The following is a 15081-nucleotide window of genomic DNA, read 5'->3' as shown; positions in this document are numbered from 1 at the left end:
AAACAAATTGATTAGCTGCTAGGAGGACAGTCAGTGTTACAGATTTCTTTGAATTGGAACGATTGATGGAGTCAGCATCATTCCTCAGGCTTGGTTAAACACTTAAGTGCAGATTTCATGGTTGTGTTCAGCCTGAACTTGAAGATTTCTTAAGGAAAGGGCATTTGGGCACTGTTCCAAAAGGGCCTTAGACAAGCTCTGAATTTCAAAGTGGTGGAGCAAGAGACTGGAGGATTGAAGCTTGTTTGCTACCAGAGCATGGCAAGGATCAGAGGATTGAGTTGTCTGGAAAAGTGGAGCAGCAGTAAAAATAGCAGCCTAAGATGCAGGATAATTAATGCTTGCATGATCACATACGAAGATTAGTTATTTTGGGATGATGACACAAACGTAAATGGTGTTAAGATCTTTTGATTTTAACTGATATCTGTCTATTTTGGTACCAACATTTGATAACATTGATGCATCATTCTGGATTAAGTGGTTCAGGGTTTGTTTAACCTTTCGTCCAAGCAAGAAGGGTTAGAATTGATAAATGTGGGTTTGGAGTAGCTTTTTTCATTCAAAACTATCAAGACCTAGAAAGCTGAGGAAAAGATGGAATGGTTGACAGCCTGTGAACATGTCCAGCACAGTCTGGATGATACTTTTGGACTTTTTGATATTTTACAAGATGGGTGAGAAAGTGTGGTTGACAGAATGTCAGGCCATACTGGGAGGTGAGGATGTATCTTGACATCAGGATGAGCTCTACCCTGACTGAGGTGGTCTTACCCTCGGTTAGTCAAGCTACAGTGATGGTCTTCTATCATGGAGGTCGCCTGTCTGAATCCCACCAAAGGTCACGCCCACAGCAGGAACCCATTTGCTTCTTTTTCGTTTGCCAGCCACCGTGGATGTAGATTTTGTGTGCTATCATAAAGGTAGCTTGGAAATGGTGTCGCTGCGTACATTGTAGCGGTTTGGTAGAGGGGTTGAGTGTGCACTTGGCAACAAGGTGAGGCCAAGCTATGGATGCTTGTTTTCTTTGTCTGGCCTTTTCAGCACCTCCACCCCAAGGTCAGCTTGCGTAATGGCTACTGTTCATCAACCGACAGCTGGCGATTGACGACGCAGGTGCCAGGTGCTTGGTTTCTGCACCGCCAGCAGAACTTACGTACACGTGTAGCAGAGACCAAACGATTCTTAGCATGGAGAGACCAATGGTCTTCAAAGAAGTCACTTTGGGTTCTGCAGCTGAATTTTACGTTACTCCCAAATGCCATTGTGGAAGGCCATATTGTGTTAACTTGAGAATGTTTGTATTTTTACATACCAGGGTCTTGACAAATCGCTGTCGTTACAAGGTGGTCACAGCATGAATGACCTTAAGAGCTATCCAAACCGTATTCTCAGTGTTTCCTGAACAGTTTGAACTCTTGTGTTGGTATGCTTGTAAACGATACATAAATGTTCATACAAATATTGGGGCTTAAGTGAGCCTGGAATGCAAGTTAATTTCATAATCTCAGTAATCTTGTTTGTTTAGTTTGTACACTATGATCCAACAGTTTGATCAGTAACCAGATTATAACACTAGATTAAGCAAATGCCTTGCAGGTGGATTGTCCTGTTCGTTCAACTGTCCAGTATGTTTTGCCATTGTAACATATATCCAACCCTTTGATCCCTGGACCATGGTCTAGTGATTAGAGGATCTGCTGTTTATTAGCTACAAGGGTGAACATATCGGGGTTCATATTTTTCATATGATGCCCTAGGGCAAAATATCACTTTGTCATGGTGACGTGACGTCATGAACAATGCTATGACGTCACGTTTCTTCTGTGACGTTGCATCTATATGCGGCGACGGTGGGTAGACAGCCTATGTTTGAAAGTAGATTTCGGTTATTTTCCTCAATTTGACGACTTTGGTAATAAACAGAATATTATATTCGTGCCCATATAATATCCTCTATATACACTTATTGCAAACAAACCAGTGACAAGAGGAACGCTACAAGTCAGTGCAATGTCTACAGTTAAGGGGGTCTGGGGGTATTTCAATTCTAGAAAACTCCCTTAATCTCTTACATTCAACATTAGCCTTATGACGAACACCCAATGAGTTTCGTGTGGTTCTACTATTAGCACATGTTGAAGTAGGGCTTGAAAAATGCTATAATTTAGGAACTATTGTTTAAGAGGGAGTAGACTTGTGTAACACTTTTAGTTGTAGCCATATGAAGTCGGAACCTAGAATTGTGTTCAGGAATCAAACTTACATCTTGTTCAGCATGAATAAACAGCAAGTACAGGACACCCAACTTTTCTTGAAGAGTTGAGTTGAGTTGAGTTGAGTTGAGTTGGGCTTTACGTCACATCGGCATTTTTCCAGCCATATAGTGACGAGAACAAGTCTGCTTTAATAAACATTTCAAATATAAAATCCAAATGAGTTTTATTTCAAAGACATATAATTTTTTTATATTCATTTCACTGTCATTTAAAAACAGAAAGTGTAACAGCATTAAATTTAAAAAGCAAGCAATTTGTTATTCACACTACACGGTTACAGTTTATGATACAGATCAACTTCCCTCAGGTAGTTAACAATGAGATGCCCGTTCACGTAGGAAAACAGATCTTTCAGATTTCTCGCATTGTAATGTGCATCCCTTGCAGTTGAAAAGTCCACACAGTCAAGCAGAATATGCTTGATGGTGAACACCTCATCGCAAGAGACACACATGGGAGGTCCATCCCCATCCGTTTTCAGCAGATAGTCATGAGTAAAAGGCTAGTCTAAGATATTTATGAACAATAAGTATAGGGCACCCAACTTTCCTTGAAGAGGCTAGCTCTGTGATATAATATGTGGAATAACCTTATCCGTGTGACTGTATGATACAAAAGTCAAACCAGAATAAAAGGTGCGGATTTCCAATTGAATGATAACTGTTGTAGATAGGAAATATTCATATTGCGAATATGACTCTGATAATAAAAGCAGGCCTTTTAACCCTCCTGCTACCTGTGAAAGTTGGTCGTAGGCAGATCATTACTACTAATCTGTGAGCTAAACGCCCCATCATTGTGCAGTGATTAGACCCTGAGAAATAAGCTGTGTCAATATTGTCGAAAGCTTTCTCCCCGGCCTGAGAAGAGTTTGTTAAGCAGGTCCCAGTATTTGAGCTGATCACAGTCGACTGTACTGCTACATGCTTGTTTTTTAGTGTCAGCCCATCACACACGTGTGAGAATAAACTTCTAATACCTTTGAACATTGGGACCGACTTTTCTCAATGAACATGTTGTAATGCCCGCAAAAACCTTGAGGCAATTTGCACCCGAGAACACTGTCTGATTAACCTTGGGAACAGATGAGGTGGCTTGCTGCAGACTGTCTGCAAAATCTGTGTCATAATGAAGACAATGCCTTTCTTGTACCATTAGGGATATATGTAAGTGGAAGGTGGAACTGAACCACACCTTAAACATGGTATATCATAACTGTGCAAATAGGTGTTAGAAAGTCTGACGGGTCAAAATGGAAAAAAGATGAGTTTGTTTTTTAGCAATACATCGGCCAAATCATGACATAATACAGCAAAATTTGGCTTCACATATCTTAGGAATGGAAGCCATATTGTCTCTCCTGTGTCCGTACCATCACCCAAATTAGAAGCCCAGTGTCTGCAGTGATATATATTTATTGAGGGTTTTGTGTGCTACATGTCTCTCTTAAAGATCATTGTCTTGTCCCTTTAGAATTTAAACGTGGCAAACATCAGAATAAATATGATGCACATTCATTTTCCATGTATTTCATTCACCCTGAGGTATTACGGTGCCAGTGGTATGGTTCAAACATGGTCCCAGTGCCTGAAATCCACACAGATTATATTATTAAACAAATATCGTCATGTGAATCTGGGGATACATATATATTCGTGCTAGTAAATAGTGTTGGGAATCGGAAACCAAATCAACTATCGATTATCTGAGGACTTGTGGTGAACGATTATCAATTATAATCGAAATATATACATTTTTAGTGTAATCACCAATTTTAAGGGTTTTTCCCCAGGTTTTTTCTAATTAATGTTTTTTTTATAAATAATACTGTCATGCAATGAAATGCATGCATGCAAGTAAGACACTGGAATTGTAATTAAACAGTAAAAGTGGTTAAAATTTTACAATGTGCATAGCTTTACACTGTTGAGCGCATGTTTGTTCGCATCAAATTAAATGGTTAGTATACTAAATTCAAGGATGTTATACAAAACAACAGAATTCTGATTAATCAAAAATATTTTTTTAACAATCAATAATCATTTTCAATCCTCCTTTCGATCGTTTTCGATTTTATTCGATCATCGGAACACCACTACTAGTAAAACAGCCAAATGCATGGAACATTATCACATGTTTGGTACATGGTCTCAGGAATATTCTAGCTGTATAATGGTGGTTTGTCTGGTCCAGACAATCTAGTGATTGATATCATGAACATAGATCTGTTCAACTGAAGTTTGAACTCAGATACAATGACATTCACCAACCAAGTCAGCAAGCCTGTCCACACGGCCCTGTTGATCACCTCTTACAACAAACCTGGAATGCTGAAGACCAATTCAAACTAAGACCTTCACTTTATCATACAAATGTGCCCAAATGAGGATTGAAATATTGAAAAGATCAATTTCTAAAAGGTAGTCACAGTTTCAAATAACAAGGCTTATTACAGTAGAACTCAATGACAAAAGGCTCTAGAGAACCTCAAAAGAAACTTTATTACATCAACACAACTTGAGAATATGTCTGCCCAAAATGGCAGTTAAATTGTGAAGCAAAATACATGCAACATCAAACAAGGAATTTAAAACACTGATCTGCATGATTTAAACAGATTAATTAGATAGTGTTTCCTGCTATATTAAAAAATAAGTTACAAAAAATGCAATGACGATACAAGTAGCATTTTTATAAACAATTATCATTAAAGTAGTTCCTGTTATTTTGAAATGTTTATTTAAATAATTGAAGTCTATATTCAAGGAAGTTGTCCTTTCAGATGCTTGAAAACAATTTTGTTTCAGAATTCTAAGACTTAGTGTATATATGATTGCTTCAGTCTGCAGGTCAGTGAACAGGGTGGCCTGAATCTGTGATATGATCATTATGACAGATCAAGGTGTTAATAGAGACTATTGATTGATGTGCTGTCACTGTGACTTAACTCGGATAATCTCAACCCATTCATCACTACTGGTGCACTCTAACCACAACAACCTGTACACGACTGTCATTGTGTCACTTTTCTTCATGAACACAGTACCACCTCCGTTGTGTAGTGGTTAGAGCGTCCGCCCGGAGAGCGGAAGGTCGCGGGTTAGATCCCCGACCGTGTCATACCAAAAGACGTTAAAATATGGTACTTGTTGGTCCCTGCCTGGCGCTCGGCATTAATGGGTACAACAAGGACTGGTCGGCTCGGAGTCACTGCAGCATGGTATCTCAGTGGGCTAGCACTATAAAACCAGCTTCAGTCTGGGCTAGTACAAGCAGCCGCACATACACACGCATGCACGTCGTCATATGAGCGAAATATTCTCAAGCACCGCGTTAAACCCAATTTCACCTTACCTCATGAACACAGTCTGAGGATCTCATCTGATAAGTATCTATGGGAAGTATCTATGGGCTGCAGCTACTGAAAGTCTGTAAAGAAGAGCCTTGTCTTATACTGAGTGTTGCTGACCTTGACTCATTACACAAACCTATTGTAGTTACAAGGCTATCATACGTCAGCATGGATGTGTCCAAGATTGGAAGAACAAAAGTTGTAGTACTTTGGTAACAGTCAGTATCAAGACCCACCCCTCAATACCCACTTGGTCGAGGTTATTGCATTGTTACCTTTAGTTCAAACATTGACTTGCATTAAAACTGGAATTGGTTTAGGAACAAGTGTGCCATAAATAGGTTTGTTTCAGAACGTTCATCAATACTTCATGGAAAAGGAGGTTCCTAGCTTTAAGGTGCCTGACACCATGAAATCATTGTTTAAGTGTTATTGCAGGCAATACTAACAAAGATGGAGCAACATTTGTAGTCCATTTCCTGTACGTGGGTTCCGGCTGTCAAATTGGCCTGCTGATGTCTTGGGTGTAGACTTGAGCCAGGCATGAGGGAGACTCCGCCAAATACCTCCCCACAACCATATGCTTCTCCTACTAATCAGACAGAAACATACATTCTAATGAAGACAGCCCTCCTGTGCTATTGTTTACTTTGGTGATAAAATGCTCGCAAACAAATGACTTTGTAGCTTCCTGGAGTTTTGGGCCTTGCAGGGTGCCATGGGGCAGACATTTTGGAATATTGTCATGTTGCTACGTAAATGCCATGCATTCGTAATTGCAACAGATAATGTAGTTCAGAAAGCAGTTCCGCCTTATTTCTAGAGTCCTGTGGAGATACAGCTATCCTGTTTTCAAACATCTAGACATCTGAATGCACACCATAGTTGGAATTGCTGGAGGCTGACTCTAACAGTGTTGTATGAGATACACATGAATTTCACCTGCTTTGTATTCCAGTACTTCGTTCCATAAAGTGATCTCAGCACTTAGAATACCGTAGCCATAGAGATTTAAAGGGGGGCTACACTCAAGTTAAATGGCAGCCCAAGCAAGTTTGTTTCATGATTAAAAAAATACTTTTTAACTAAGGAAATCTCAAACCTATGTCAATGAAATATGTTACCCCAGTTACACAGTGTCTCACTTTCACACAATGCTCACAAGTTGAAACACTCAGACTAAGACACTAAGACAAATCCTTGAAGAGTCTTAGTAGGCATCGGTCACTCAATGTGGTATCTTAATGGATATTGTTGTCATGTTGGAAAAGGATATTCCTCCCTCTCATGTGAACATAAAGTGGAACCCACTTGTAATGTCGCCAGCGGTGATATTACTAGAAACGGTGAGAGTGGAGTAAAACTGTACTCACTCACTCCAACATTGCTTGAAAGAATATTCATACACAGCCTCTCACGTTTCTAGTTGAATAAAAAGTTTCCCAATCCATGAACTGAGGGCAGAATGTGCCCTGTGATTATGTTCATGTATGTTTAAGCCCTGTTATTCCCTGCTCATCTCATAATTTAACAAAAAGCCAATAATATCAAGTGAAAAAGGGTATTAATGGCTTTATCATTCTCTATACATATTTATGCATCATTCCTAAAGTTTTGTGTTTTTTTATCACAAGACACGAGTCCAATGGGTTTTATCAAGCCATCACATTGTTTGCTAGCCAGGCCTCATACTGTGCACTTCTAAGCTAATGGGAAATTCAGAATTTTCCTGTTGTATTATTTTTCCATTTAGGATGATATCAGACTCATTCTGAACTAAATAGTGCTTTGATGGTTAGCAGATTGTCAGTTGTTAACGCCTTTGTCCATTTCCTCGACATGATACAAGTATCTTGTTTCAATTGTTGGGTTGGCTATTTGGGACAGTTTAAAGGGGTGTTAAGCAGGAAGGCATGGGTGGGCATGTGTTTGAAATAGGAGATCTACGTGTCAGGGATCCAGCCGTGGATATCTTAAGGGTCAATAAGAACCCATGAGAATTCAAAACAAGATTATTGACAGAATTAGTTTCATGTTTTCGAGAATTTGTTTTAGAGTAAAAAAGTCAGGGTCACCTTAATCTAGTTCCAGGTTGTTTGGTAAGCAGTGAGTGATTTGTGAAGCTCTGTCAGTTGGTTGAGCAGATATTAAGGTAAACATTACTACGATAATTCTGGGAAATATGTTGTTGGACGATGGCCAGGCGACATGTGTGTCGAACCTTCTGTACAGAGTTGAGACAAGATAGTGGGATTTACCCAGCTGTGGCAATCAAGTTAATAATCTGATTATCAAATATCTGTACAATATTATGCTCACGATACAGAGGCAGTGGCAACAAGCTGAACACTTACCCGACTTCAGACGAGGGTTATATGTTCATAGCAGGGAGAGAGATTCTCGGAAAGTTTGTCCCGGTTAGAGAGTGGCTATAAATAACCCTTATGCACATTGAACTACTTACGTGTTCTGTGATTGATACGGTCGTACCTCTCCAGAGAGGTGTCACCCTAGTTGGTATATCCCTGCATACTACACAATAACAGGGGCCTGAGGAGAACTCACAGCCCAACTTGTGTGGGGCCTACTATTCACATGGCGAGGGAGATTCCGGACAGTGAGCAAACGTCTTTGTTGGTCGACAAGCCTGGACTTGTTCACGAGATACCTTTATCAATCAACTACACCCACGAACTCAAAGTGTACACAGGCAGAAAATTAAACATAGTGTTTGTTGTTGTTGTTTTGGTCAATCAGTTAGTAGAAGTGAAGTGTCGCTGGTGAAAAAGGTGGTAACTGACTCATTCTGGAGACTCCCTCCCACTACCCCCATTCCATAGCCCACTCACATCAAACATTCAGCTAAGTCACACTATGCTGGGAAATGTGTCACGGTTTCTTTAACATGTTGTCTATTTCCTACAAGATCGAGTACACGTCTAAAAAATAAAAATTTAAAGTGTTCTTAATTTGACCGAGAAAATTAATAAACAGTTTTCTTGTTTCTGTACTATGTTTCTTTCATTTTTTTTTTTCCTTTACAACCTCGTATATAGCCTAGGCTTACCGGAACCTTCTTGGAACACATTTCGGCATAGGATATGAACAGCCTTATAAAACTTTAGGAAATATGACATTGTGGAAACTTGCATTGTGCCAGCTTATTGTAGTTTTTGGATTAATGAGTAGCTTGTTTTGTATCTCAAATAAGGAATGATGGAGTGACCGTTGGTTGAGTCAACTCTCTGAAAACCTGGGTTTGAGTCCCTGCATAGTTCTAGTGTACCTGTTAGTGATATGGTTTAGTTCATGCAAAAGTGGTGTCAAACTATATTCTGTTATTTGACTGGAATATAGGTAAAGCTGTCAAACTATACACAGTTACTTGACTGGAATATAGGTAAAACTGTCAAACTATACACAGTTACTTGACTGGAATATAGGTAAAGCTGTCAAACTATACACAGTTACTTGACTGGAATATAGGTAAAGCTGACTGGAATATAGGTAAAGCTGTCAAACTATACACAGTTGACTTGAGAATATAGGACTAAAGTTGTCAAACTATACACAGTTACTTGACTGGAATATAGGTAAAGCTGTCAAACTATACACAGTTACTTGACTGGAATATAGGTAAAGCTGTCAAACTATACACAGTTACTTGACTGGAATATAGGTAAAGCTGTCAAACTATACACAGTTACTTGACTGGAATATAGGTAAAGCTGTCAAACTATACACAGTTACTTGACTGGAATATAGGTAAAGTTGAAGAGGAACACCTTTTATGGCAAGACAACTTCTTCCTTTCCAATAGATGCAACGTTTTGTTGTAGATCCCTCTATCAAGCAATTATCCATAAAAGTGTTCCTCTTCATCAGCTTCTAAATGCCACTTAAAGATATTATTGCTAAAATTGTCAAACTATACACAGCTATTTGACTGCAATATTGCTCAAGTGGTGTTATACTATACACTGACTCTCACTCTGTTCGAAATCATTGATCCATTTTCATTTTGATACAGATACGAAATCAGATATCCCATGTGAGGTATGTACTCTTAACTGTTATTATAGGATCAGTGAACTGTCATTGTTGTGTGCCATGTCAGCACTGATTATCATATGGAAACAGTTACCAAGGAAAGACTTGCGTAGTCTGGAGTTCCCTGAGGGGTGGGTTATAGATTTATCACGTCAGATGCATATCTGGACTCATTAATCCTTTACCTTGGATTAGTGTACAGGTACAGCGAGTGGGAGGGAGGCTGTTTGTATCATTAGACAGCAAACATCCCCTGCACCCAGGCTGTTTGTCTACTGTCATTGATGACGGTTTTCAAACTCCAATTCTTGGGTATTTTCACATGAGCGAGGTAGCATACACGGTGATTTACATTGTGTTTCAAGTAGAGAATCCAAAATAGAAACCTCATTTGCTGTCCTTCAGAGAGAGCATTAATTACTTTTCATCAGGTACATTAAATCTGTTAGACAGATGACTGTAAGTCTAAATATTTCTAGGGAAGTCTAGTCCCAGGAGTCAATTGATGGTGGCGTCACTGGGTAACAGGGAAATAGTAGTAGTGCACACTGGCCTGCCTGTTGTAAACACTGCTGAATCCATGAAGTGGATTGGTAGAAGTCTTCCTGTATGCAGTGTCTGGGGTGGGGTGGGGGTCATGTTTGGAAATATGGAGCACAAGTTTGTGTGGGACCACTGTTGAAGGGGCCATGATAAGTCAACTGTTGAAGGGCCATGTTTGGGCCAGCTTTGTGAAAGGCCATGTTTGGGCCAGCTTTGGATAGGCCATGTTTGAGTCAACTGTTGAAGTTGTCATGTTTGGGTCAACTGTTGAAGGGCCATGTTTGGGCCTGCTTTGGAAAGGCCATGTTTGGGTCAACTGTTGAAGGGCCATGTTTGGGCCAGCTTTGGAAAGGCCATGTTAGGGTCAACTGTTGAAGGGCCATGTTTGGGCCAGCTTTGGAAAGGCCATGTTTGAGTCAACTGTTGAATTGGCCATGCTTGGATCAGCTGTTGAAGTTGCCATGTTTGGGTCAACTTCTGAAGGGCTTATTTGGGTCAACTGTTGAAAGGCCATATTTAGGTAAACTGTTGAAGATGCCATGCTAGGGTCGGCTGTTGAAGATGCCATGTTTGGGTCGGCTGTTGAAGATGCCAAAAGACGGTACTTGTTACCCTGTATGGTGTTTGGCATAAGTCAGATAAGGCAAGGACTGGTTGGCTTGGAGTCAATATACTGTGTCTGACTAGGACATCCATGTTAAAACTGCTACATGGTATCTCAGTGGGCCAGCACTATAAAATCAAAGCATTAGCAAAGTCTCACTTTAGGGCCACTGTGATGCACTGTTGGGAAATGCTGAAAGTCTAGAAAACTGCAAGTAGTTGAAAGTTTTCTTATTTAAAGCTAGTTTTCACCAGTGTAACTACATTTCCTTAGCCAAGCATTATAGGTGTAAAATGTGTTCACCAAGTCTCTACAGGCTCACAAATGAGCCATATAAACCATGTTTGTCTCCATCTAGTTGCCCATTCTTAACATGGCCACAGCTAATGGACCTTTTCTCTGTCCACTTGTATAGCAGTGATTGTGTGATCAGTCATGGTCAGCTACATAGAAACTCACAGCTGATTGGCTCCTGTTTGACCAGCTGACCAATGGGTGGTCAGTTCTGGCTGGTCAGATGATGCATGGTCAATTACACTGATGACAGTTAATACCTATGTGTGTTTACGACTTGTTGCGGACGCTGTTGTGATCGTGTGACTTATGGCATTGCTGTTTACTGCTGATTACAACACAGAGGTTTATATATCACTATTTTGAAGATAGAGGTATTTCAGGATTTGGCAGGGTTTCTGTTTTAACTCCTTTTTATATTTTTGTATCAGTGAAGTGCCCAGTATGTATGAACTATAACATTGTCAATAAATGACATCATGACACACACAACAATTAGGCTTATTTATTAAGTGTTTTGCAAGATTTATATAAGGTCCATACCAGATTTTTATGATTCATTAAAATCTCACAAGTTTGTATTTTGTGTAAAAATAATTTGCTAGTTTAATATATTGACTTAACAAAAGGATATCAAACTGCTCTTATGACAAACCTATAAGTCCATGGATCACAGATATGTTATTCAAGGACATGGTTTAAGACCTTAAACATAAACCTATTGAATTGCTGTACAAACACAGGAGTTGTTTCATTTTGGGCCAATAACTAAGATTGTTAAATAATTTTGATTATTAATTGTTTTGTAAAAAAAACATCCAACAATTCTATTTATTTGTAAATATATGAAATGTTCTCACCACCAAAGAAAATATATGCTTCAAGCAGCGGAAAAGAGAGGTGTAATATCCAGCTCTGTATCAGTAGCACTGGGTTTAAACAGTGTCTCTGTAAGAGAGAGCGTTGAAAGGGAAAGATGAGAACAATCTCCAAGTGTTTGGATTTTTGTGGCTGAACCTCCTGCAGCACAGTGCTGGATGCTGAATATGAAATGCCTGCCCTAGTTACCAGGGTAAAAGATGTAACAGATTTGCCACAGAATTAACATACATTTATCAAAAGGTTTATTTCTGAACGTGTGGAAAAACGACATTCTTATCACAAGAAAACATATAAAAAGCCAAGAGGCAAACCAAACAAAGCATCTCGCCTTTCAACAAGATTCTAAAACTCCACGCAGGGCCGTTCACAAACTAGCACCAGTGTGGGGAGATTTATGGGGGGAGATAACTCTATCTGATGAAGAAGAGTGATAAAAATTTAAGAAATGAGATAAGGTGTGACATGTCTCATCATATTAAGGAATAACATTAGCGTATGTCTTTCAAGTTGAGATCAGCACAACATGCTCTGTCTCTTGTTTATAGTCAACATGGGGCAAACTGCTATTCAATATTTACTACTCTATATTTTTGGTCTGGAGAATTTCTTTTCTTTCCAAATACTTGTGACAATAAAATTATTTTGAACCATATGATAAGGTGGTTTTGTATACCAACAACATTGATCTGGTCATCTCTGAAGAAATAAGGAGAAAATGGTATCCTATTTTTTCAGACATTTAAGCTGGAATAATGTCTGTTGAAACATGGGATTGAAACACAAAATACTGGCATCAAGGTATATTTAGTTACTGACAGGTTCTAGCACTATACAGTAATCCCATTTTGTGTTACAAGAATCTCTGTGTTGTAAACTTTTGGTTTGGAAACCTGAAGGATTTAAGTCATGTGAGAATATTTTGATTCACTTATTACAGTAAAAATTCTTCTTATTATAATATTAATTTGAAAGATGTACATAACATATGCTAGAATAAGCAGTGTTCAAAATTATGAGTGAGTGAGTATGGTTTAATGCTGCTTTTAGCAATATTCTACCAATATCACAACCGGGGACATCAGAGAGGGGCTTCACACACTGTTCATATGGGGAATCAAACCTGGTCTTCGGTGTGATGAGCAAACACTTTATCCACTGTCCTACCCCACCTCCCCCTTAATGTCAAGAGCTGAAAACTTGAGAACTTCAGAACAAATATAGGTATAAAGCTTTTTATCTTAGTTGCAATATCTGCTTGTTTGAAATAATTGAAATAATCCTATTTATTTGTTTTGTGTCAAATGTTTACCATATTTCCTATATTTGTTTTTTTTTTCATATAGTTACAACATGTCTTATTTGTTAGTTTGTCAAGTACTTGCAGTATGTTCTATATTTCAGCTCGTATCGGACGCATCAGATTGACAGCACAAGATGTGGAGGGCATGTTACGTCAGACACCCTCCAGATCCAGAGGCTCAAACAAACTGTTCCGCAACCTACATGATAAAGGTATGCACAAGATCAGAAATCTCACAATGTCTTAACATCTTAAAATGCTCGAACAATGATAATTCTATAGTTATATGAACCCACTGCTATTGGATGCAACTGGGTATATAATCACAGAACTATCATGTAGACAGCAGTGTGCCCCAACATAGCACAATTACACCAGACAAGTTTGCACCGGTTACAACTTGACATAACCAGGGTGTGATTAAGAAGGAATATTAGATCATCTCTGTAGACATGATAGATGCAAGACGCGGGCTGTGTGACCCGGGGTCCTATCACCGAGCCACCCAAGGGATATGATTATAGACCTGCCCCCAAAACACCTTACAGTGACAATTATGACTTTACGACTGACTCGCTCAAACTCGCTCAAACTCTTTCTCTTCATCCGCGGTAATTCGTAAAATAACTATGTAACAATGAGTTTTCTTTAAGAGGATACATTCAGCGGGAAGGTGTGAGATTTCAGTCGGTATGAAAGGGTGGCAGAGCCACTAGGTACATTGTCAGTGCTATGTGACACACAGGGAAGCTATGCTTGGGTGGTTTGCTTCAGGTTTGAAACACCAGGACCAAGCACCAATGCAGTGTTGAGACTTTTAGACAAGGAAGGAGTGTTTGTCAAGGAGTAAACTGTTACTAAGCGATTAAATAAATACAAGGAGCCTTTTGAAGAAAAATGTACTTGAGTTGTCAAGATGGGTTAAGTGTTTAAATTGAAGATATACACTGATACAGCTTAAATGGAACCAATAGTATAGGCACTGTTGCATTGAACAGGTGCACATACTGAAGCTTGGACAAATGTGTGGAAAGGTTACTTACTTTTGTTTGACAATGTCCATATTTTGCAATGTTTTTTTTCAGTAAAGCTGTCACTTTGTTATCGTATTAAATGGATTGTTTGTCTAGTATGAATGAAACCTTTACGATAATATGGACATTCATCTTCAAACAAGTTTGAAAATTGTAAAACATATATTTTGGTCAGTTTCAAGAGGCTATTTTGTACAATGGTCTTGCTGAGAACAAGAGCCCATTGACCAAGTTTCGAAGTCTCCATCTGTCTAGACCTGTCGGTAGCTGAATCTAGTATCAAACATTCTCGGACTTGCTTTCTTTGAAGCATCATGGTTTGCAGTTTTCCTTTGACAGATAGATTTACATAGGAACCTACCAGTGTTTAAAACCTAGCCAACAAATATACCTGGGCATGCTGTCAGAAGTGACCTGACACAAAGCTGTTAATTACAACTCTCAGTATCAGGCATGAGACTTCGGCATCGTAACTGGGAAAATGAATTGAATGTGTTACCGTCTGCTGAGCCCTGGTGTGGTGGAAACTGTAGAGGTCCTCTCTGCCGACTGGCATGGTCAGGGTAGTTAATCCACCCGAGTTAACACCCGGCTTCTGCTTCAGGGTGGTTTACGACTGGAAGCCCTAATTGGATTTCTACACTTGTTTGTGAAGGTGTTGGCTCAAGTAGAATTTGTATAAGAGCTTAAACCTGATTATTGGCCAAGCTGGATTTCCATTTGAAAATTTCATGATAGTCTGA

General features: G+C 39.2%; 2 protein-coding genes across 3 annotated transcripts in view; one reads left to right on the top strand and one right to left on the bottom strand.

The window, feature by feature from the left end:
- Nucleotides 1-15081, top strand: part of LOC124266245 (calcium uptake protein 3, mitochondrial-like) — a 101232-nt gene that overhangs the window by 6486 nt on the left and 79665 nt on the right. Inside the window, 1 exon segment of the mRNA XM_046701061.1 lies at nucleotides 13406-13516. Coding sequence (XP_046557017.1) covers nucleotides 13406-13516 — 111 coding nt within the window.
- Nucleotides 1-15081, bottom strand: part of LOC124266212 (fibroblast growth factor 2-like) — an 82906-nt gene that overhangs the window by 19367 nt on the left and 48458 nt on the right. Inside the window, exon 1 of one of the 2 annotated variants that reach the window (XM_046701020.1) lies at nucleotides 8096-8244. The exons of the other annotated variant lie outside the window; for it this stretch is intronic. The gene's annotated coding sequence lies outside the window, so the exon portion shown is untranslated. Of the gene's footprint in view, nucleotides 1-8095; nucleotides 8245-15081 lie in introns of those variants that run through there. 2 annotated transcript variants of the gene reach the window in all.

This window comes from Haliotis rubra, unplaced genomic scaffold (genome assembly GCF_003918875.1).
Source record: "Haliotis rubra isolate DU_JTF1 unplaced genomic scaffold, ASM391887v1 Scf124, whole genome shotgun sequence".
Lineage (NCBI taxonomy): Eukaryota > Metazoa > Mollusca > Gastropoda > Lepetellida > Haliotidae > Haliotis > Haliotis rubra.
The sequence above is the reverse complement of the archived record's forward strand: the minus strand, read 5'-3'. Positions and strand labels throughout refer to the sequence as shown.